The following is a 25,171-nucleotide window of genomic DNA, read 5'->3' on the forward strand; positions in this document are numbered from 1 at the left end:
TCATGAAGCTTTCCCTCTATGTTTTCTTCTAAGAGTTTTATTTATACAAGAGTTACAAGGGATCCTGAAGATTAGCTGATTCACTCTACCCTTCATTTTTTGAACTTTAAAAAAATCAAGATATGAGCTCTTACACTTAGGTCTGTGACCGATTTGAGTTAATTTTTGTGTATGGTGTGAGGTAAGGGTCCAACTTCAATCTTTTGTGTGTGGATATCTGATTTTCTCAGCACCATTTGTTGAGAAGATTATCCTCCATCTTAAAACATTTTAAAGTCCGCAGTTCAGAGGTACTAAGTACATTCATATGGTAGGGCAACTACCCCACTATCCATCTCCAGAACTTTTTCATCATCCTACTGAAATTCTATAACTATTAAACACAAACTCCTCATTTCCCTCTCCCCTCAAGCCCTGGAAACCACTGTTTTACTTTCTGTCTCTATGAATTTGTCACGGTCCATGATCTTAAGGACCACATTCCACACAGGAAAATGTGGGAGCACAGAGAAGGTACACTTAGCCCTGGACTGCTGGGGGTGTTGGTGGGAAAATGATGAGTATCAGAAGAAGCTTTTGGAGGAGGGGGTGCCCAAGCCGGGTGGGTATCAGCCAAGTGGGAGTACGGGTGTAGCGGCATGCCAGCAGACTTGATTAACAGAGGCAGAGGCTTGTGAGCAGCATGGGGTGTTCTGGTGGGACTAGTTGCTCGCCCAGGTGTAGGGATTACTAATGATTTCCCAGCTGTCTCTTCTTTAGAATTCCCCTCTCCTTCCACCTTCCCTACTCAGAGCTGACTTCTTTCTTTCCATCTCATTCCTCCTATTTTTTTAAAAAAACTGTGAACTTCTTATTCAAATATAAGTTACAGACAGCATAACCCATGAATGTGTGTGATGAATTTTTACAGAGTTAACATACCCAGGTACCCTGTACTCAGGTGGAGGAGAAGAACCTCAGCACCACAAGAGACCCCTTCCTGTGAGTACCTACACCCTTCCCTCAGAGGTAACCACGATCCTGACTTCTAACAAAACAGAGACTTTTTGCCCTTTTTGTAGCTTATATAAGTGGAATTATACAGAATATATTCTTTTGTGTTTGGACATAACATTCCTTCCATTTTGTTCTGGCCAATTCTCCTCCATGCTTGAATGTCAGAAAACGGTCATTGTGCTAGTCCTCATCTCAGCTCAGATGATGGAGAGGAACTGGCTACACAAATATAAGGTGGCGTCACAATTCACAATAAACCGCAGGACGAGAAGTTTCTCTGACCGGGCCCCGTGGGGCTGCTGCTGGAGAATGGATGGTTCCCATTGAGGGCTGTAATAGAGGAGGGACAGCACTTGCCCTGTGCTATTCTCCTAATATTTCAAAGAGAGTAAAGCTTAGAATCGTTAAACATTCCCAGAAGGGCCATAAATCTCATTTTAGCTAGTTTCAATTGCAGGATGAAATGGCTTGTTTTCTTGGCAATTTTTATTTTTCCCTCTCAGTCCCCTGCCCTCTGGTTCTCTGGCTCATAGACGCATGGCTTCCTTCCTTCCTTCCTCTCCTGGACTCCTTCCCTTTTGGCAGTTAATTTCTGCAGAGCTCAGCCCTCGTCTGGACCCAGGAGCTTTTAGCCAGTCTTGGACTCAGGAGATACATACAAGAGTTACAAGGGATCCTGAAGATTAGCTGATTCACTCTACCCTTCATTTTTTGAACTTTAAAAAAATCAAGATATGATTTACATACAGTAAAGTGTACAAATCTTAGCATACAGCTCAACTAATTCAGCTCAATTAATAAATTAATTTTCATACCTGTAGACTCATGTAACCATCATTTAATCAAGATCTAGAACATTTCTCGTACCCAGAGGTTTGCTCATATTTTTTCCCAGTTGATCTCTCCTCCTCCCCGCCCCCACCATGGGAACCCCTATTTTCCTTCTATCACCATAGATTACGCTTACCTGTTCTTGAACTTCAGGTAAATGGAATCACACAGTATGTGCTTTTTTGTGTCTGGCTACTTTTGTTCAACATCAGGGTTTTGAGATTCATCCATGTTCTTGTATATATCTGTAGTTTGTTCTTTTTTGTTGCAGAATAGGATATCATTTACTTATCTACTTTTTCAAGGACATTTGGATTGTTTTCAGTTTAGCCACTGTATTAGTTTGCTAGGACTGTCATCACAAAGTACCATAGAAGGAGTGGTTTAGACAACAGAAATTTACTTTCTCACAATTCTGGAGGCTCGAAGTCCAAGATCAAAGTATCAGCAGTGTAGCAGGGTAACTGAGGACATGGGAAAAGACGTGACCCAAGAATCGGCTCACCTAACAAGCTGGGTGCGTGAGAATGTTTCAGGACTGCAAGCAGTACTGATTGCTCTGGGCACTGATCCACGCATGTCCTTGGTATAATTGGGAACATAAGAAAGTAAGGAGGTGCATTGCTTAGATGTTCAAGGACGACACAGCCTGTGCTAAACAGAACCTTTTTGTATTAGATAAAGCTTAAATAAATACGCCATAGGACTGAGGGCTTTGCTGTTTTGCCTGAGCGAGCAACAGCCCTCTACCACTGTGCTTTAACGCATACATCTCGTGTGTTGGACTCATTTTTGTCCCTGACTGAACAACTGCAACAAGCAGGGTTGATTTCTTCTGAGGACCTCTCTCCTTGACTTGTAGCTGGCCATCTTCTCTTTGTGTCTTCACACAGTCTTTCCTTTTCTTTGTGTGTCCCAATGTCCTCTTTTTATAAGGACACTAGTCATATTGGATTAGGGCTCATCCCATCGGCTTCCTTCAACTTAATTACTTCTTAAGGCCTTATCTCCAAATATAGTCACATTCTAAGGTACTGGGGGTTAGGACATCAATATATGAACTTGTGGGGGAGTAGGCACAATTCAGCCCTACTATGAATAAAGCTGCTATGAACATTTTGGTACATATTTTATACATATACTGTTGTCCAAAGTGGATGAACCAATTTACACTCCCATCGTCAATGCATGGGAGTACAGGTGCTCTATATCCTCACCAGCCACTTCATTTTACAGATGAGAAACAGAGTCCAGGAATTCCCTGGCGGTCCAATGGTTGGGACTCTGCGCTTTCACTGCCGAGGGCTGGGGTTCCATTCCTGGCCTGGCGCAGTCACCAAAAAAAACAGAGGAGGAGCTGAAAGGCCCACTTTCCCATATGCAGATCATGAGCTTGAGGATGCGGAGCACACAGAGGAAGCCCTGTCTCCCGCCTGATTCAGGAATTTCTGAAACTCTCCAACACATTACTTCATTCAATCAGTTATTTATCAAAAAGAACTCTGAGAACCACCTGAGGCTCAGGTCCTATGCTAGGCTCTGCAGTTAGGTGGCTAACAAGAGAGACATGAACCTATGTTCTACTTGTAGCAAGAGACCATGAACACACCAACTAAATGAGTAGTGGCAGACTGTGGCAAGTGCTGGCAAGGAATGAGCAGAACCTGAGCTAGAGGATAAGGGGCTTGGGGGTGGAGATCCTTTAGATGGGTTGCTCCAAGGGCCTTTCTGAGGATGTACATGTAGGAGAGTCCTGAAGGGCTTAGAAGGTGGTAGTCAGACCAAGGACCAGGGAGACTGTTAAGGCAGAGAGAATAGGAAAAGTACTAGCCCTGAAGTAGGAACAGCTCTGATGGTGGGGGATGGGCAGGAAATGATGGTTTGTGTAACTGGAGCCAAGTGGACAGCATAGGGGAGAGGCAGGAGATGAAGTCTAGAGGCCAGGCCCAGACCATGCATGGCTCACAGGTCATGGGGAAGTGTTTGGATTTCATTTTATGGGCAATGGGAAACCATTGGAGGGTTTCAAGGAAATGGCTAACAAAATCTGACTGACATTAACAACTGCATTGTAGGGGGTACAAGGAGGAAGCACCAGGCAAATGGAAGGAGCAGTCTTGCCCTTGAGTGGGTGAGACATGTCAGTGACTTAGACTTGGGAGGTGGCAGAAGAGTTATATTTTGGAGGTAGAACTGACAGGATGTGGTAATGGGTTGGATGGGCCTGTTGAGAAGTGAGGATGAATCAAGGATGACTTCTAGGTTTTGAGCTTGGAACCTCCAGACAGTGAGCAAAGATCTTTCAGCTATAACCTATCAATCCTAGACTGTGCACTTCCTTGTCCATCTCACTACTATATATCTTGAGCCTCAGGATATAGTAGGTATTTAATAAAAATTCTTGAATGAATAACTGATTCCACACATGAATGTTTTAGCACAAGGAATGGATTCAATGAAGGTTTTTTTTCTTTAAAAATTTTTTTATTGCGATAAAATTCACATAACATAAAAGTAACCATTTTAAAGTGTACAATTCAGTGGCACTTGGTATATTCACAATGTTGTGCAATCATCGTTTCTGTCTTTTTCCAAAATATTTTCATCCTCCCCAAGGAGATCTTGTACCCACTAAGCAGTCACTCCCCAATTCCTCCTCCCCCCAGCCCCAGGCAATCACTAATCTGCTTTCTGTCACTATGAATTTTCCTATTTCTGGATGGTTCATATAAATGTAATCATACAATATGCATACTTTTGTGTCTGGCTCCGTTCTTAGCATAATATTTTCGAGTTTCATCCACATTGTTGCATATATCAGTAGTTCATTCCTTTTAATGACTGAATAATATCTCACTGTATGAATATATCACATTTTGTTTATCCATTTATCCCTCAATAGACACTTGGGTTGTTTCTACCTCTTGGCTATTGTGAATAATGCTGCTATGAACATTTGTGTACAAGTATTTGTTTGAATACCTGTTTTCAAGTCTTTTGGGTACATGCCCAGGAATGGAATTGTTGGGTTATAAGGTAATCTCTGTTCAACTTTTTGAGGAAATGTCAAACTGTTTTCCAATAGCTCAATAAAGTTTTCTGAATGAAAAAAAGCAACAGTAGGAGGGAGGCAGGGACGATGGCTTTTCCTATCCTCTACAAGCAGCACTGGACTCTGCCATTTCCAGGCTGTGTGATCTGGGTCATATTAGGTTCTCTGGGCCGCCACCTCATCCTCAAAGTGGGGAAAATAAAACTTACCTGAGCTGAAGGAGATCTTGTTTCTAAAGCTCTAGGCACAGAGCAAGCCCCCCAAATTAACTGCTTTCCCTTACTCTTTGACCCTGACCATGTCGCACTCCACTCAGGCTTCTACCTGGCCTGGGGGCCAAGTTCACACCCGCGGACCCCTGCTCAGCCATGCTGCAAACTACAACTCCCAGCACGCACTTCTCCCCGGCAGGCTCTGCCAGCGCGGTGCGCATGCTTTGGCAGACGTGGCACCGGGAACTCGGAGGCGGGGAGCGGCTGGGAAGTGGCGGCGGTGGCTGCCCCCGGCGGAGCTGCGGTCGCGGGAGCCCGAGTGGGGACCAGAGCCGGCCGTGGGCAGCTGCGGCGGGGATGGCGCGGGTCGTGCCGGCGTGGCTGCTGCTGCTGCTGGCGGTCTGGGTGAGGCTGTGGCGCCGGGGTCCGGGCCAGGACGACACGTGCGCCCGGCGAGGGTCCGAGTTCCCTGCTCCCGGCCCTCCCGGGACGTGCGGGGAGATAGATGCCTCCGGGCGCCTGGGTGGGGGGCGTGCGTGCCGAGCAGGCGGGGACTCGGTGGCTGCGGGGGAGGCAGCGGGGCGGTCGCCGTGCACTCCCAGCAAGGTGCTCCGGGGCTCAAAGGTCGAAAGGAGCCCGGGGTGGGGGACCCCGGGGGCGCTGGGCGATCCCTCGCGGGGGTGGGGGGCTTGCGCCGCGGACACAACTTTGCAGGGGCGCAGGTCAGGGGGCGGCCGCGGGCTAGGGCCGGACGCTGGCGGCTTGCGGGGGTGCTGCACCCCAGACTCCGGGCCCTGCACCTGTGTGAGTACGAGGTAAGAAGCGGGTGCTTGCCACCAGCACTGCCGGAAACCTTGTTTTAGAGCCAGCCACCTAGTTCTTGGTTTCGGCTCTGAGCAGCCGCGAACCTCCAGTCACCACGTGGATCTCCGCCCGCCGGCCAGGCTTGGCGGGGTCGGGTGGGGGTCACCGCGGGGGAGTTCAGCTCCTTCACCCAACTGAGGCTGGCTGGAACCTCAGCCACTTTCTGGCTTGTGATGCGGCCTATCATTTAATGCACCTGACTTAATCTTCTCATCCGTGAAATGGGGACGCTTTAAATACCACTCTAACAAGGTTGCCAGGAGGGTCGGATGAGAAATCAGAGGACGTAGCTCTAAACTGCAAAACCGTACAGGAGTGGAGAAGGGGTGGGCCAAGGTGATGGGAGTGCAGGCTCTCTGGAGGAGTTTGCTACCCTTGTGGGGTGGGGGAGGAATGCCGCAGGGCATCCCTGAGAGGGGTTGGAATGGGTGTGTCCACAGCACCCAGGGCCCCTGGTTTGGCCTTGGTGTTGCTGTGGGTGTGTGATAGGATAATACGGCCTCCTTCCACACCTCTAGTATAACTTCTGGTCTGCCTTATTTTAGGACAATCTTGGCTCCTTTTTTTCCTGAAGTTCCTGAAGGGAACCTCCTGCTGCTGGTACTCTCTCCAACCCAGATTTTCCAGTTTTTTTCTTTTGGGTGTGGCAAGGATGCCGGATGAAACGTGAGGAGAAAAAATGGAGTGTGGCTTGAGTTGCTTTAAATACTTCCATCTCTCAATACCCTGCCCTTCTGGGTTCACCAGTGAGGAGTGGCCTTGTATTTTCTAGTTGTATGAAAATGGGTGGGAAAGGAAGGTCCTTGCCCCTCTAGATCTGACCATTCTCTTGGAGAGAAACGAGGCTGGAGTGGGGCAGTGTCACTTCCCCAGATCTAGGTGTCTTTGATCTGTTTGTATTCTGTTCCTGCTGCCGGTTGGTCTGGGCTGGTTTCTAGGCCAGGCAGGACTGCTGAACTGTGTCGAGGGGGCCATCTCCAGTGCCACCCCCTATCAGGTCTTTGCACTTGGGCTGTTTTAGGAGGTCCTACTTTCCTCTCTTCTTCCCCTTTCCTCTCCCTCCTGTGAAAATAAAAGGCTTGAGACTCAGACCAGAAAGAAGTTTCATTCGGCAAACATTTATTTATCAACCCCATTGTTTGGCTGGCACTGGGTTGGATTTTGGGCAGGGAGCAAAACACACATTGTTCCTGCCCTCTGGTGTTGCCCTGTCGGGCAGGGGAGTCAGTCCTGTGAGCAGATAAAGACAGAACAGTGAGTGCTGATACTTGAAGTTCTGGGAGCACCCCTGAAGGGGAGCCATACATTAATTTAGAGGGAGGTCAGCCATGACTTTCCTGAGGGGTGGGTTGAGCCCTCAGGAGGGGGTACGGGAGTCCTCTAGGCAATTGAGGTCTGCTGATGCCTTCCACCTGGAGGTGTGGAGAGTGGGTAGGTTTGCTGAGAGCCCTAGAACCTGGGAGGCCTCAACAAGGAATTGACATTTTCTCCTTTCCCCAAGCCCAAGATTGACTTAGCAGGTGTGAGCCTGAGGTGTAGGGTCAGTGATGAGTGGCGGGTGGACACCAGGGTGGGCCTCTGTAAATATAAACTCTACGTCCATCTGATAAGGGTTCTGCAGCTCCTGGGAGTGGATTGGGTTTCTTTGTCCACTCAGTATTTACTGGGGGCAGATACGCGCAGAGCACTGGGCTGTGACCCAAGAGATACAGAGAAGTGTAAAGGGGTCTACAGAGATTCATGGACAGGGGTGTACACCCACCACGTTTTTTACAATAGCAAAAATATGGAAGTGGCTTAAATGCTTAACAATAGCAGCATGTTTAAATGATTTCTGGCCCTATCCATGCCATGGAAAGTAATGTTTATAAAGAATATTGGTATTTACTAGAATGCTGGGTTTATTATCAAAATATGTTATGATGCTTATGAAGAATATCTAAGGACATGGAAAAGTATTTGAGTGTGATAATTAGGGGAAAAGCAGGATACAAAACTGAATCCCAGGGTGGCTGAAGATAGCTACAAAAGTGTTTGAGGGATTAGCAGTGCATCAACATGTTTACAGTGATTGTTCTGGAAGGTGGAGTTGTGGGTGACTTTTGCTTACTTCTTTGCTTATGCTTTTTTGGTACTTCCCAAGTTTTCTATATCAATGTGCATTAGTTTTTGATCAGAAGAAGTTAGTAAAGGAACTTTTAAAAAAGTTTCTTTGGGGACTCCCAGCCTTCCACACTCTGGGGTGGAGAGAGCGGCAGTCAACACTTGGGACAGGTTAGTTCCAGCCCTCCCAGGCTGGTGTCTCGAACCTGGGCCTGCAGCTGGGGAGGCCAGGCTGTCCTGTCCCTACCCCTGCAGCCGACTGCCCTTTCCTGCTTTCCCACTCAGCTCCTTCCTGCAGCTGACCCTTCCCCAGGGCCATCCATGCTGATTGTTGTATAGTCTCCATCCAGAGCTCGCTCAGAGTGGAGTAATGTCAGAGCTGGAGAGGACTCAGCCTCACCCAGCTCAAGGGTTCCATCATCAGGCTGAGGCCTGGAGCTGGGCTGTGATGAAGTTTCCACTGGTTCACAGACAAATTGGAAAAATAACAATGGTGAATGGCTTTTTTTTTTTTCACGATTCCAAATATTTCCGGTTTAAAAACTTCATTTCTCTGACACGGTGTCCATATTGAGGGAGTGCATGTGGGGGGGTGGAGGGGTGGTTTATAGTGTCCTTTTGAAAAAAATGAAAGCAGTGGTAGTATATTGTGATTTTTTAAAAAAGCCTTTAATTGATAAAATTTATTTTAAAATATATATGTAATACACACTATATATTTTTAAACATATACTTTAAATACATGTTTAAAAATATATCCTGCCAATCTGTGAGCTTCAGAGGTCTGAGAGCTACTGACCTAACTCAGCTCCCTGATTTTAAAAGAGAAAAGTGAGGCTTTGAGAGGGAAGGGACTCACCCACTTGAGGACGCCAGTTTGTAAAGACAGAGTGGAGATGGGAGCCAGGCCCCTGAATTACACATCAGCGTTCTTCCCCCTCCATCTCTGTCGTGCCAGCTCCCACCTGCTTCCCTCCTCCCAAGCCACTGCTCAGGCCTCTGCCCCAGAGGGTGGCGTGAAGCTCAGAACTTGATGGCATAGTGGGTAGGGGTGCAGGAAGCAGCAGACGTTTGCCCTGGTCTCTCCTGCAGAGCTTTTAATGTACATGTATTTAGGTTCTACACCTCTATACATTTAATAGGCTTTTGTGGGCTGGCCTGAGAGCCTAATTGCCATTGATAATGCTGCTTGGAACCTGGAGTGCACTTTTCCCACAGAAGTAAACACATTACAGAGGAAGTTTTAAAACAGAACTGGCACACGAGTTGGGGGAATGGCTGAGTGCCGTAGGAGTGGCAAACACACAGTGTTGTGGATTCGGACCAGGGTCACGCTCTGGGGCATCAAGGGACCAGGGAAGGGCTGCAGCTCATGCCTCACAAGGAAGGCAGACTCTGAGCTCTGTGACAGCAGGGATCCTCCCTCTCCCAGCACCTCGCCCAGACCTGGCATGCAGTCACCCGCAGTCTGTGTTTGGTTGAAGGAATTAGTGTTGCAGGCAGGGAATCCAAGACAGAAACGTGGGCAATGAGGAGTGATGGGCCGGGCTGGATGGAAGCGAGGATTTGAGTGTGGGGTTGGGGAAATGAGGCTGGAAAAGTGAATTGGAAAGAATCTTAAATGCCTGACAAAGCTTTTGGGACTTGATTCTTTAGGCAATGGAGAGACATGATGAAACCGGCCCTTTTAATAACAAGAGCAGTTACGCCACAGTGGAGGGTTGGGTTGGAGCGGGAGAGACTGGATTAATTTTCCCAAAACAACACTTTCTTCCTCCTACTTTCTTCTCTGTTATCTACAAGATGTAGTCCAGTGTGGTGTTATAGAAAGAACACGGGCTTTTAGCCAGCTAGACACTCAGGAGCTGTGTGACCTTGGGCCCTGCCTATTTTCTTGTTGTCAGTGGTGGTAATGATATCCATCTTGCAAAGCTGAAAGGATCAGAAGTAATACAGGAAGCACCCAGCACACCGTGTGGCACGTGGACGTGCCCAATAAATAGGAACCACAGCAGTCACCTCAGATCGCTGGAGAAGGGGCGCCCGGAAGCCAGTGGAGGGCCAGAGCGGGTGTGAGCGGAGGCTGCGGGACATGGCTGGGGGGCCTGTGCAGCCAGGACTCTCCCCGTCACAGTCCCCTGGAGCTGAGCTCCTGATGGCTCCTTGCCCCTCTGCACTGGGCCGCTGCAGAGCCTCTGGATGGGTGTGTGTGTGTGTGTGTGTGTGTGCGCACGCGGGCACGCGTGCATGTGGACAGAAGAACTGAGGATTTCAGTGCTCTGTGTTTCCCCTTTCTTCTGAAAGTGGATCCTCTCTTGAGAATGGAGATACCAACCACACCGCCTCCCTGGAAGGTACGCCCAGCTTTGTGGTTTTGTTCTATGGGGCTCTTGTGTCTCCCTTGGTGATTGTGGTAGGTTTTGGAGGCTAAATGACAGTGGACCACAGAGTGCGCATGGGGTGTAGGAGAGCCTAAGTTCTCCTACGTTGCCGGACTTCCATGGTTTACTTGCCCCCCGCTTCCTTTTCCCCCACACCTGGTGTCCTAGGTCTCAGTGGGAGAGGGAAGAAGCACTGTCCTCACTGGGCTGCTCTGTTCCTCCTGCCTGGCCCATCCTGCGTCCCTGACCCAGGCCTCTGGCTACCACCCATTTGACCTGGCAACGAGAATTAGAAGACACCTGGTACATTTGTAGAGGGCTTTAGACTTTGCAAAGCATTTCCACATATTTCACACCTGTGTAGTTTTGAGTCCCCCATGAGCTGGGTGAGGTAAGCTGGTTGAGTACTGTTACCCCGAAAGAGGGATGAGTAGGTTGACAGAGCAGGAAGAGACCATTGATGGTCATGGCCTGGAAGGGGAGGACATACACAGATGAGTGGGTCGTCTGAATGTTTAAGCAGCCTCCTTGGCAGGTGCTATTTTCTGAAATCGCAGCACCAGCCATTTACCTGGGGAGTCCGTGAACCTTGCCCTTTAGCTCCCTGATGGCCTGAGTAGGGGCCATAGCCAGGCCCTCACTGACCATCCTTCCTGCCCTTCTCATCACCCTCCCTCATGGCTCTAGATAGCTGTCCCCTCTGACCACCTACGTCCAACAGGGCCTCTTTCCACACACCAGTTTATGACCACTTCTAAATAATTAGCTTTGCAGTCATGCAGTGGTGGGGGAGGGAGCCGGGGTTAAACACTCAGAAGGAGTATGGGATTAGAATAGCCTTTTTGCGTCTTTTTATCCCCCAGGGTCATACTGAGCCCCCAGGTGGATGTGTGCTCTGTTCCAAGATGGCCTGATGGTGAGCCTGTGCCCCGCTTCAGAGTTCCCCACTCCTCACTGCTGGCTGGGGCAGGGGTAGAGAATCCATCGCCCCAAAGAATCCCGCCATTTCTCTAACCCCTTGGCTTGAGCAGATGTCTTTAATTCGTGAGCAGATCCTTTAATCCTTGCCGTGGAAGGTATTAATGGAGATCTAGGTCGAGGGCCTTACATTGGGGCTTAAAACATTAGGGTGATCCAGCTTCTGAGCCAAGATGTGGGCTTGGCTGGAAAGCTCTGTTATAGGGCCAAGTAGGGCAGGCTCCCGAGGAACAAGCAGGTTTGCTGTCATCAAAGGGTCTGACCAGCTGGGTCCTGGGTAGAGTGTTGTACATGCTCCTCATTTCAAAGAAACATGGACCACCGTCTGCATGTTACACATGTCACAGATGTTCATTTATTCAACAGGTCTTTCTTTTTTGTTGTGTTTTGTTTGTAATTAATTTATTTATTTATTTATTTATTTTTGGCCGCGTTGGGTCCTCGTTGCTACGTGCGGGCTTTCTCTAGTTGTGGCGAGTGGGGGCTACTCTTCCTTGCGGTGCACAGGCTTCTCATTGCACTGGCTTCTCTTATCGCGGAGCATGGGTTCTAGGTGCGCTGGCTTCAGTACTTGTGGCATGTGGGCTCAGTAGTTGTGGCTCACGGGCTCAAGAGCGCAGGCTCAGTAGCTGTGGTGCACGGGCTTAGTTGCTCCACTGCATGTGGGATCCTCCCGGACCAGGGCTCCAACCTGTGTCCCCTGCATTGGCAGACAGATTCTTAACCACTGTGCCAACAAGGACCCCCCTTTTTTTTTTTTTTAACAGATACTTCTTGAGAGTATTTTATGAGCCAGACATACTATGCCAAGGCATTGGGGACAAAATATAACTAAGATGGACACCATCCCTTCCTCCCATTGCCTAGTGAGAGAGCCACTAATTTATTATTTAATTCAGGTAGTAAGTGCTGGAAGGAGGAAGATAAGGTGGTAAGAGAATGTGTAACAGGGGTCCCTATCCTACTGCAGGGAGTCAGGAAAGGCCTCTCTGAAGACTTATGGATCCTTTCTTAGAAAAATGTTTTTAAATGTATGAAACAGAATGCATAGGATTACAAAAGAAACCAGTGATATTGAAATATAGTTATTAAAATATAATAAATTGTGACAAAATAGTATGTATTTTTTTAATGCGTCATATAAGAAGATCTAGTGGCAAGTTTGATAATTTCTGTAATTTTAAGTGGTGATAAGCATAGACAGTGTTTCAGGATATCTGCAGCAATCCTCTTGTGATGAGAAAATGTGATTTCTGTTGATGGCAAAGTCACAAAGTCACAGACACTGTAAGTGCTACTGTAATTAGTTGCCTACATTCATAATAAAGGGAAGGCTAAATTTCAGTGAAATTAGTGAAAATAAAGATGTGATATTTCCCCATCCAAATTCATAGACCCCAGTGTAAGAAAAATTATCACCAAACTTGGAAATAAAAGATGATCTAGTGACTTTCTAATGTCACATTGGAGCATTGTCTAGGAAGCCCACCTCGGCGGCATCCAGTACTTTAGGGAATGTCACTTTGTTTATTATTCCTTAGGACCCATAGTCTGTAAAGTTAGAAAGGATGCAAATGATTTCTGTTTGGTAGAGAAGAGAGATCCTTCAGGACATTAACCGGCTTGATATCTCATTTAGCAATCATATCATACCTTTTTTTCATCGACCACTTGTAAGTTTCTTATAACTACTTTTTTTTTTTTTGGCCGTGCTGCACGGCTTGCGGGATCTTAGTTTCCCGACTAGGGATTGAACCCAGGCCCCCCGGCAGTGGAAGCATGGAGTCTTAACCACTGGACCGCCAGGGAATTCCCTATAACCTCTTTTAAAAATCTTTTTATTAACCTTTTTTTCTTATATCCCCTTTTGACCAAGCTTTGTCATTTTAGTGGGTCCCTTATTAATGAGTTAATAACCCTTTGAAATATGCTCAGTCTTTGTTTGTATGAGAATTGGGTTTTTAACATTTGAGAATTATACTCGACCCCGGTTTAAGAGCCGCTGAGTGAGCAGGATGTGAGGGTGTGGTGCTCAGAAAGGAGGTCTGGGCTGAGGATGTTCATTTAGGGGTGCTGCTCAGGTGGGGGACCCCAGGGGAGGGTGTGGGGCAGGAAGAGAAGATGGGCTGAGTGCGCCCCGAGGAACTCCCGCATTTGCAGGATGGTGGAGGTGGATTTACAAAGAAGATAAGAAGGGTGGCTGGAGAGGTGGAAGGGAGACCAAGCGAGTTCTGCCTGGGTTCAAGAGGCTGAGCAAAACGAGGAATGGAGGTGCCCGTTGGGCTATCCATGTGGAGGTCATTGCTGAACCTCCACCAAGAGCCTCTTTGATGGTGGGAGGACAGCCTTGACAATGCTGAGGAGTGGGTAGAAGGCGGGGAGGGAGACAGAACCTTCTGGCTGTGAGGGAGAGGGGAGTGGTATGGGGTCCAGGGAGGGGGGTTTTAAAAGATGGAATAATGGCCTTCCAACCTGGCTGTGAATCCAACCACCTTAGGGAGGTATGCGTAAAAATGGATTCCTGGGCTCTCCAGATCCACGAGATGATTTTCTTCAAGGGGAAGGCCCAGGAATCTGTATTTCCAAAAAGCTTATACTTATTGCTGTTGTGCAACTACAAACCGGAGGCCTTTACAAGTTAACATTAATTTTACGTGGTGGACAGTATTTTGCCAGCCAAGGTTGCAGCTTTGGGCCGAGTAACTTCTGCCCATGTGACAAGCCACACACACTAGTGACACTGTGAGGCGTCACTTGGCTGGAGCATGTGCCGTTTTTGCGTTTCTCTGCAGGCGTTTAGGGAAGTGTGCACAAGCAGGTAGCAGAGAAGATGGCTCAGGCAGTCATCGAAGCTCTTTCTCGTTGGTTGTGCTCAGTAGCTAGATTGGAAGGGAAAGCAGACTTGCTGGGCTTTCGGGTCTTGTTCTGGGTGGAGCTCTGGGGAGTGGAGAGACCTCGAGGGATACCAGTGGGAAGTGTGCACATTGATGGGCAAAGAGAAGAGCTTCTAATCTGTGCCCAGAAGACCTCTGAGTCCCGGCTCTGCCGTTTTAGGCTTCACCCAAGTTGAATTCCTTAAGTTCTTTGAACGTCAGTTTTCACATCTCTTAAGTGGGGATGGTACCACCTCCCACACAGATTGTTTATAGCAGTTTTTCAAACATTTTTACTGCAACTCCTGGAAGAACAATTTTGCATTTTACATTATAACCAAGTACATGTATGTCTATATGAACATAACAGATGCAGATTTTCCACCAAAAACAGTCTTGCTGCTTATGGTACAGACTGATGTTTCCTTTTTTCTTTAATTAAAAAAAATTAGTTAATTAATTTTTGGCTGCGTTGGGTCTTCATTGCTGCACGCGGGCTTTCTCTAGTTGCGGCGAGCAGGGGCTACTCTTCGTTGTGGTGCGTGGGCTTCTCATTGCGGTGGCTTCTCTTGTTGCGGAGCACAGGCTCTAGGCACGCGGGCTTCAGTAGTTGTGGCTCGCGGACTCTAGAGCGCAGGCTCAGTATTTGTGGCGCCCGGGCTTAGTTGCTCCGTGGCATGTGGGATCTTCCCAGGCCAGGGCTCAAACCCATGTCCCTTGCATTCTTAGCCACTGTGCCACCAGGGAAGCATGGATGTTTCCTTTTTAATGTTATTTTAGAAAATGCTGGTGGTAACCCACTGAAGTGATTTTTTTTTTTTTTTTTTTTTTTTTTCTTTTTGCGGTATGTGGGCCTCTCACTGTTGTGGCCTCTCCCGTTGCGGAGCACAGGCTCCGGATGCGCAGGCCCAGCGGCCATGGCTCACGGGCCCAGCCGCTCCGCGGCATATGGGATCCTCCCAGACCAGGGCACGAACCCGTATCCCCTGCATCGGCAGGCGGACTCTCAACCACTGCGCCACCAGGGAGGCCCCACTGAAGTGATTTTATGACTTGGCTCTTGGGTTAAGGCCAGAGGGGTAGAAAATGCTGGTTTAGACCCTCAGCATTAGGGGATTGAATGAGATACGGTATGTCAAAGCACAGATGTGCCTCATGAGTCATGAGCACTTGAATTGTTATTTTCTTTTCAATTAATGGAGCTTTGAGGCAGGGCTGGGTTTCCGGAGTAGGAATTCACCTGCTCTTCTGTCGTCCCTGCTACCTCATTCTCTGCCCCCTCCACCAGCTCTTCCTCGTTAGCAGGCCTGGCACACCAGGCTGGCAGCAACCCAGAGCCCTCTTGGCTCTAGAAGAGGTTTTCCACAACATTAATAGCTTTAGGACTTAAGTCCTGGTTAAATGCACTGCAGTTGCAATTTCAGGATAAGAAAACCTGTTTTCGGGCCTCCCTGGTGGCGCAAGTGGTTGAGAGTCCGCCTGCCGATGCAGGGGATACGGGTTCGTGCCCCGGTCTGGGAGGGTCCCACATGCCGCGGAGCGGCTGGGCCCGTGAGCCATGGCCGCTGAGCCTGCGCATCCGGAGCCTGCGCGTCCGGAGCCTGTGCTCCGCAATGGGGGAGGCCACAACAGTGAGAGGCCCGCATACCGAAAAAAAAAAAAAAAAAAAGAAAACCTGTTTTCATAAGCTCTCAGATCAGTTGTCCTGCCTTGAACTGTCCCTTGTTGACAGCCACGTTTGTGCTGTGGAAACAGGTGGGAAAACTGTGTAGCCCATGTATAAGGTGTGGCTTTTAAAGGAAGCAAAATATAAGACGCGCAGCTGGCTGTGCATTTAGAGGAGCAAGCGGTGAGACGTGTGTGGCTCTAGGAATCGGTCTCTCCACTTTGTCTTGAGTCTGAGTCACAGCTCTCTTACCTACTTGCTAGTTGAGCAAGTTTCTAACTGTTCTTTGTCTCGGCTTCTTTATCTATAGAATAGGTATGATGAAAGTACCTACTTAATTCACTTGCCAAGATGATGAACTAGATAGTCATATGAGCAGCTTAGTTGGCTCCTGGTCACGTAGCAAGCACTCTGTACTTGCAGCTCTTATCATTATCATGGCCGCATCCCTAGGCCCTCGATGTAGGGATTAAAGAATCCTCTCTTGGGTTCTGTGCCAGCCAGGCGCTTTCCTACTTCTCTCTCTTTCTTAAGCACATTTAGCTCCTCAGCTGTAGCTAGTCAGGGGTCCACATCCCAGGGCCAGGCTTCTGTCTTTCTGTCACACACACACACACACACACACACACACACACACACACAGTTGCCATCCAGGCGGTACTCGTTTTTATTTCAAAGCCTGCTGGGTGGTGGACATTTATTTGAACATTGGGAAATATCAGTGGTGAAATCTTCAAACTAGGTTTGAGGTTAGGCCTTAGCTCCTTGTGAAGAGGGTATTTAGCCGTAGTGCTCAGTGACAGACGCTTAAAATTTGCCCATTTAAAGGGGCATAAATTACCTATATTTAAAAATTAGCATTTCTCCCCCCCCAACACACATCAAAGCCATTCTAGGTATGTGTTGCATGCAAAGTTCTTTGCAGATTCTGTATAATAGTTCTTATTAAAAAACTACACAACGTCAGGTGAGCAGAGGAGGGAGCAGTCAGCTGGAAGTGAAGAAGGGCAGGTAAGCACTGCTCTTGCGTGGGAAAGTGCCAGTGACACTGGATAGATGGCCGAGGATTTCAGGCAGCCTGTGGAAGAGGTGGGGGCAGTATTTGGTTGTATTCTAGGCATCTCTTTTTTTTCTGACTTATTTTAGGTGTTTCCCCCCTAACTCTAAGTTTGAAATAGCCTTAGGGAAGAGCTGCAAGAATATAAAAGATTTACATCTGCCCTTCGGCCAGATTCCACAAATATTAACATTTTATCACACTTGTTTTATCATATTCTCCCTCTGCGTATATAAACTTTACAGACATGACTCTCCTTTGCCCCATAAACACTTCAGTGTTTCCATTCTCTTACATAACCAGAGTACAATGATCAAAGTCAGGAATGTAGCGCTTGGCTCGGGACTTAATCCAGAATCACATGTTGAATTTAATTGCCATATCTCTTTAGTCTCCTTTAATCTGGGCCAGTTTCTCAGTCTTTGTCTTTCGGGACCTTGACATTTTTGAAGAATGTCCCTCAATTTGGTTTTGGATGATGTTTCCCTTCAGTGCATTGTATCAGGAGACATAAGTTGATTTGACCCATTACTGATGGTGTTATTGTTGGTCCCTTAGTTGAGGAGGTTTCTGCCAGGTTTCTCAACTGTAAAGTTATACTTTCTTGTGGTGGGGAAATACTTTGAGATTGTTAATTATTTCCATGATGGTAGTCAAATGATGGTAAATTTTTTTCTTTAAATATTTCTATTGGACATGCCTATTACGGTAAGTTAGAAAGATACGTACAAGGACGAAGCCTTACTTTGGTGCATTTTTTCTTCCAGTTATTTTCTGAGCATAATTTTGTGTATAGTTGTAATCATACCATGTACATTTTGAATTCTTTTTAAAAAACTTAACATTAAAAAAATATCTTTTCATTGCACAATCTTTGAAAACATCGTTTAAATGCACGTTTTATTCTGTTGAGTGGTTTACTCTAAGTAACCATTCCCCCGTTGTTGAATATTTAGGTTGTTTACGATTTTTGACTCTTACGAGTAGGACCGAGCAAATCATGTATGTGTCAGAATCTCTGCTAATTTCCTCGGGACACATTCCCAGAAGTGGAGTTACCAAGTCGAGGAGCATAAATACTTTTAAGATACTTGATTAATTGTGCCAAATAGCTTTCCAAAAGAATTGTACTGGTTTAGGCTTTTGCCAGCACTGTATGACAGTTGGGTGCCATATTTTAAGAGATTCACTAATGGTGTTTCTCAATTTTTTTAAAAAAACCATGATCCAAAAATCAAGATTTGTGTTGAGATTAATTTCCTGTATTTTGAATTATGAAAGCATAGGTATTTATTTCCAAAAGTAAATTATAGTGTAATATGGCACGTTACCCTCTTCAGGCTCTGCCACCGTGCTCCCAGCCTTGGGGTCGGTCACTCTGGGAACCAGGAACATGGCGGTGTCTAGGGCAGATCATTCAGGACAGTGAGGGGCTTGGGGGCACATGAGGAATCCGGGAATTTCACCTACAGAATCCTAAGAGGGAATGTGTTTGCTGTCTTCAGAGTGTGATAGGCTGGCAGAATGGCTTGGGAGGGGGAGGGATTTGACTTTGTAATGACTGGAGCCATCCAAAATGAAATGGTAGGACATGGATTTCTATGTATTAACATGTTTAGTTTCCACAGCCTTCCGGGCTCCTCTGTACTGTGCAGCCTCAGGAGATTTTGAGGCCTTGGCTCTGGAGGGCTACCTGGAGGCTGGAGATGGCACGTGAGGAATGTTGAGAGGAGTCTTGTATCTGGGAAACCAACCAGCCCAGCTCAAGCCTGTGAACTACAAGGAATGTCCTGGCCTTCTGGTGGCCTGCAGTGGTCCCCTTACTAGTAAAGGGCTGAGGTTGTGGGGAAACTGGAGAGTTACTAGCTAATTTTCCTTTCATTTGTGGGTAGCTGTCACCAGGTGACCAAGATACTGTTAGGAACAGGCATAGTGCAACTCGGGTAATTAGGAGGAACACAGTAAATCAGATCTTTGATAGTCTCGCTGTCTCCTTCTTTGTAACAGTTTATCTGAAGTATAATGCATGATTCAATGATTTGAAATATCCCAACTGGAGCAGATGTTAGTATTTCTTTCTAGTTAAAGCTTTTGTTGCAATAGGCACACAAGATCTATTTGCATGTGTGCCAGAAAACCCAGAATGATAGTGCTTTAAAGCAAGTGTTTATTTCACTCACATAGAAGCTGGAAAGGGGTGTTCTAGGGCCAGTATATCCCTCTGTGTTATCAGGGTCCCAGGTACCTTCTATCTTGATGACTCCACATTTTTAGCAAGTCCTTCTACCTCATTGTCTCAAGGTGGCTGCTTGAGTTCCAGCCATCTTTCCAAATTCTAGCAAGCAGGAAGGGGGAAGAGGCTAAGAAGACTCATACCAGGTGTCTATGAGGGACAGTTCCTAAAAGTTGCCACATAACACTTCTGTTTACATGCCAGGGGCACTTGCTGCAAGGAAGACTGAGAGGTTTGACTTTTAATGTGGGTGGCCACATGCCCAGGGCAACTCAGCAGTTCCTTCATGAGGTGTAATTACCTCACCGTACTTCTCTGCTAGTGGTCATGAAGCTAGGTCTGCAGAATATCACAATTGGAAGGGACTTTGGAAATCACTTTCAACCCCTTCATTTTACAGAAAAAGGAGCAGAGAAGGAGACATGGCTTGTCCAAGGTCACATAGTCAGTAAATATCAAAGCCAGCACAAAACTTGGGTCTCTGACTCTTTCTACCAAACCTCTAGCTCTCAAATACTTAGCCAGCTGGAGTTCTCTGACCTTGGGTTCAAGTCATCTGTTTTTAACCTTATTCCTGGATCCCTTTACCACTAGCTTCCTAAGAGTCTAGACTTAGATTCTGACATTTCAAAACTATTTTGAGCAAAATGTGGGCTATACTAAATTAAACCGGTTTCTTCACAGCTCCCAACATAAGGGTATCTTTTTTCAGGTGACAGAGCAAAAAAGGTCAAGTCCCACCTCCACCCTTTTTCCTTAATGTTAACTTTCTGTCTTCAGCTCTTCTTCCTTTAGCAAGTTGCTTTTACATAATAGAATACCTCTGGCTTCATGATCTGCATTGAATAGTGAATCTATAACGACAGACAGCCTCCCGGGCTATAGAGAATGTGAGGGTGCTGGCATGCGCCCCAGAGATCTGGAGCTTTTTAAAGCTGAGGGTGTAATGTGTCAAGGACTGTTCTCCCTGTTATTATCCAGAATTGTATGACTCTCTTTTTTTTTTTTTTTTTTTTTTTTTTGCGGTACGCGGGCCTCTCACTGTTGTGGCCTCTCCCATCGCGGAGCACAGGCTCCGGATGCGCAGGCCCAGCGGCCATGGCTCACAGGCCCAGCCACTCCGCGGCACGTGGGATCCTCCCGGACCAGGTACGAACCCACGTCCCCTGCATCGGCAGGCGGACTCTCAACCACTGCGCCACCAGGGAAGCCCTGTATGACTCTTTATGTCTAGGCTGCTGGTGATGCTGGGTGAGGTTAAGTGAAGAGAGGAGCTTGTGAGTGTGGTGTGTTAGAGGGACAGCGAGGCAGAAGGGAGCCCGGACCCCTGTACACACCTCTGATTAATGGTAGATCTGGGCTGACTGCCCCAGGGTCCCGAGAAGGGTGGTCAACAACAGGGTGCTCTAGGCTTGCGGGAAGCAGAGGGTTAGTGTAACTCCCTGCTGGGACTCTCCTTGCCAGGGGATTCTGGAAGATTTGGGCTTTTCCTGGCTGCTTTGATGGGCCTGGCTGGGGAAGGAGGTGCTCCTGGGAAGGAGGTACTTCTGGGAAGGTGGTCCACTTGGGTCGCTGCGAGTCCAGGGAGCTTGTGGGGTGGAGGGAAGCAAACACCTCTGGCCAGGACCTGAGAGGCCCGAGCTCTAGTCCGAGCTCTGCAACTTGACCTACTGTGTGTGACCTTGGTAAGTAAGGTAACTTCTCTGAGCCTCAGTTTCCTCATCTGTAGGATGAGGCTAGTGCCCACTCATCAGGTTATTGTGAGGGGCAAATGGGCACAAAGCCCGGAAGGACCGTCCTCCGTGTGCTGTGTGGCCCGTTGGTTGCTGTGCTGATGGGTGATCATTCGAGGTTTTGATGCTGGATGTGTGTACGTGCACATTTCTTCCTGCCTGCATGTGCTGTTTTGCCTGATTGCCGGCAGGGCACTGGAGAGGAAGAGGTGGTGCCGTTTCTTCTGTTGCCCTTGCTCTGCGATTTGTCTCACTAATGGTGCTAATACAGATAATTATCATGATTGTGTACTGTGTGCCAAGCATTATGTCAGGTTCTCTATGTACTTTTCTCCCCCTCCTTTAATCCTCAGCCAGCCCCGCAAGGCGGATATCAGTATTATCTTCTCCACTTTATAGGCAGGGAAATGACACTCGTAACATCTGAGATCATTTAGCTATAAGTGATAGTGCCTGGCTTTGACCCCAGGTCTGTCTGACTCCAGAAGCAGTGCTCTTTCTGTGTTGTCAGAGGGGTGTGGGGAAACCACAAAGGGAGGAGAGGAGCACGAGCCTCCAGGCTGCAGGGCCATTTGTCTGGTGGGCCCTGAACAGGGCAGACACCTGTTAGGAGAGCACTGCAGGGAGTCTGGCAGGTGAGGGGGAGAAACCAGTGTCCTCGACCTCATTGCCCGCAACCGTGGTGGAGGGTGGAGGTGAGGACTTCCGTGCCAGGCACCCTGAGTGGGCTCTGCAGAGCGCCTTGCACTCTGATGGGGGAAGGGGCTCGGGGTGGAGGGGGCTGCTTCTCTGATGGAAGGGCCCAGTGTTCTGAGGCGGGTGTAGTACTATGACAGGGGTTGGAGGCTGGGGGGACCGGTACTTTGACGGCATAGGCGGGCACTGACTCTGATGCAGGCAGGACCTGGCTTTGGGGGCCTGTATTCCCCAGCAGTAGAGGAAGGGAGCCGTCCTTCCTGGCAGTGTTCTGCCCTGCACCCAGGCAAAGGTTTTATGGATCTCAGCCCAGCCCATGGGGTAGCTCAGCCCTGATGTAAATGCTGTTAAGGCTGGGGCAGAAGGAAAACAATTATTGGGGGAAAGTCAGAAGGAGTTTGCATAGGGCACAAAGGGGATTTTTTTTTCTCTCCTCTACCTCCAAAGGGAAAGCCTTAGAATGTAAAGAGCCTGCGGAACCCAGGAACAGTTCCATGGCTGGCTTCCTTCTCAAACATTGCCCTATCCCCCCTGAGGGCTTGACAAAGCAGAGAGTTTGTGCATTATTAACGTTGTTATAGTTGCTTTAGTTATTGTTGTTATCAACGTTTGTGGGTTGTGCCTTATGAAGTCTGCAGGAAGGCTCTTGGCAAGGAGACCCAAGGCTTACTGGAGCTGTATCTTAAGGAAAGGAAGGAGCGCGCACACTGGAAAGGTTAAAATCGACTGAAGTGGAGGAGAAAGGAGAATGTTAAGTGGCTGGAGGAGAGTCCCCTTGGGGTTAGGGGAGGGAGGAAAGGGCCTCGCTCCCTTTGCCCCTTTGGTTGCTTGCTAAGGTGAGGGTCTGTCTAAGGCCAGACACAAGGGCCTTTCCCCCTCCTCTCTCAGGGATCTTACACTGAGCATTGTAGCTCTTTGCACACCAAAGTCCCCTGGTTCCCCCTGGATCTACCTATCCTATTTTCCTCTTGTTCCCAAAGTTTCAAATCCTCTCCCTGCAAATCCTGCCTCTCCAGTGCCCACAAATATCCATGCAGCTCCCCATCTTAGGTGGAGTCAGCCCATCCTTCTCCCGACCCTGCGGCCGCCTGTGCTGCCCCCTGCGTGGGGTGTGCTTCTTTCTGCAGCCTGGCTTCCGGCCGCCCTCCCATCACCAGAATGCTCTCGGAACATCCCCGGGGACTTGGCCCTGACCTTTGCCTGCAAATCACACCTGATTTCCTGTGTGTCTCCTCCCTGGTCTGTGTTGACCAGGTACCAGGTCTGTGGTACCTCCTACCTTCTTCCCACCGTTCTCCTGGTCCTTCCTCCTCCTCCTCAGCTGAGGGGTTTCCTGCCTTCTCCCTCTGGACCCCGACCCCTGAGACTTCATTGACATCGAGGCTCACTCTCCAGCCTGGAGGACACCTGCATTGGGGCGTCTTGTCCACATGTCTGCACCTAAGCTTATCACCTTCCTCAACATAAGACAGAAGCCTCTTCTGCTGCTGCTGCTTCCCAGTTCTTCCAGTTTTGGTTCTTGTTCCATTTCTGAGCACAAAATCCTTGGGTCACTTTAGCCTCTACTCTCTTCCTTCCTTGCTTATATATGAATAGTCATTGAGTTCTGTTGTTTTTCCCTTGAGGCTCTTGGATTGACCCATTTCTCTCCACTTGGGCAGCCACCCAGCAGGTCCCTTCACCTCCAGCCTTCTGATGACTGTCCAGTCTGAGATGGGGCCAGAAGGGGCTCTTGAGCCAGGCTTTCAAGACCCCACCCTCCACCCCAGCCTGGCCCCATCTGCCCTCTCCCACCACTCTCCAGCCCAGACCCTCTCTGCCTGCCCTGGGTCTGTCTGGTTTCTGTGGTCCCTCTGGGTCTCCTGAGAGCTGTCATGGACTCACCTTGTAACATGCTCCCAGCAGGGTACCTCTGCAAAGCTCAAGAGTGTGGCAGCCAGTGTGTTTGTCATGTTTATTATGCTGGACAGACATCTCCTAAGGGCTTTCAAGGGGCCAGGTGCTCCTAGTCTAGGGGGTGGAATAGGGATGAGACGAGATGAGGAGGAGATGGACGCTCCATAAAGGGTTCTTAACCAGGCCGGCCGAAGACCGTGAGTTTAAGCCCCAGCATCATTGTATTTCTGCGAGCTGAAGTTCTCTGCTGTGTGAGGGTAAACACTGGCTCAGAGGCTTTGGTGGCTGGCTGAAAAGTGGTTTGTTTACTCTGAGAGTGGCTGTTGGTTAGATGACCTGAGGGATTTGCCGGGCTTTCTAGGAAGGAAGCTGTGGATAAGCCTTGAAACTTGGTGCTCTTGTGGTTTTTGCTGTAGACACTTTGCTGTCGCTTGGCCCAGCTGCACCCTGCTGTGCTACCCAGGCAGGTGGGCACTGGGCCTGCCCTCCCTTTCCCTTTCCCGCTCCCCAGTCCAGAAGTGCAGGTGCCGGCCAGTCTCAGGAGAGCTGGTTTTCGGGTCAGAGTCCTGAGGCACTGGGCAAGGGTAATTGTTTTTCTTGACTGGCCAGGTTATTTGAGGATTTAAAACAGCAGTGTCAACATGTTTTTCCAACAGATTCTTTTGTTTTTTTCCTTTAACCATGTGCACTGTGTTATGGACCTTTTAGTCTGAAGTGCATTAGCTCCCTGGGAGCAATGGAATAACGTGATAATAAGGTGGAATGAACTTTTTGGTGAGCTCTCAAGGTCGCCACATGAGGGCAGGGGGTCCTCAGGCATCGTGCGCTGCCCTGCTGGGGCAGAATAAGGGAGAAATCATTCCTGGACAACTCCTCCTGATGGTTTTACCCTGGGGAGAAGAGTAAAGTTGCATCCAATGGCAGATTATATTTAGAAACACTAAAATATGGCCACATTTCCATCTTCTACTCTGCTGAGATGGAAATTTGTATTATATATTACGGTAACTGATCCTATTAGAGTGCTTTATGATTTATAAAGCATTTTCGATAAGTTACCCCATTTCATCCTCACAGCTGTCCCATGAGGGAGGTATCATTTTCTCCACGTCAGATGCGAAGCACTAAGCGTCTAAAAGATTGAGTGATGTTGCCCGGGCATCTTAGCTATTGAGTGGTAGAGCTCAGACTCAATGCGAGACTTCTGGCTACAAAGAGGCAGTGGCATGAGAGGGCCTGGGGTCAAACAGAGAGACTGGGGTTCAGATGCTGGACCTGCTTCTTATTAGCTGTGTGACTTTCGTCAGATTATTTAACCGATCTATAAGATCAAGCATATAGGATAATCTGTAGTTGCCTCTTCTTATTGACCATGTTCCTCTGTCCTCTGTCCTTGTTCCATTCTGGGCTGGTTGCTCCGTGGGGTCAGGACATTTGTTCCGGGACCTCTCTTCACCATCAACATGGTACTTCTTGCCTCTCTCCTCTGTTGGATCCTTTGTTTCCTAGGTTCCATGTCTTTCTCATTTTTTATTTATTTCTTGTTTTGGTAGAGCATGAGTTCCAGTCACTTCCTGAGAATGGGGAATTTGGTGGTAAA

At 48.1% G+C, this 25,171-nt stretch overlaps 1 protein-coding gene across 1 annotated transcript in view; it reads left to right on the top strand.

The window, feature by feature from the left end:
* Positions 1 to 5,332: 5,332 nt before the first annotated feature.
* Positions 5,333 to 25,171, top strand: part of PDIA5 (protein disulfide isomerase family A member 5) — a 94,391-nt gene continuing 74,552 nt past the window's right edge. The window contains exon 1 of the mRNA XM_060099951.1: positions 5,333 to 5,496. Coding sequence (XP_059955934.1) covers positions 5,449 to 5,496 — 48 coding nt within the window. The 5' untranslated portion in view covers positions 5,333 to 5,448. The remainder of the gene's footprint in view (positions 5,497 to 25,171) is intronic.

Source organism: Mesoplodon densirostris, chromosome 5, assembly GCF_025265405.1.
Source record: "Mesoplodon densirostris isolate mMesDen1 chromosome 5, mMesDen1 primary haplotype, whole genome shotgun sequence".
Taxonomy (NCBI): Eukaryota; Metazoa; Chordata; class Mammalia; order Artiodactyla; family Ziphiidae; genus Mesoplodon; species Mesoplodon densirostris.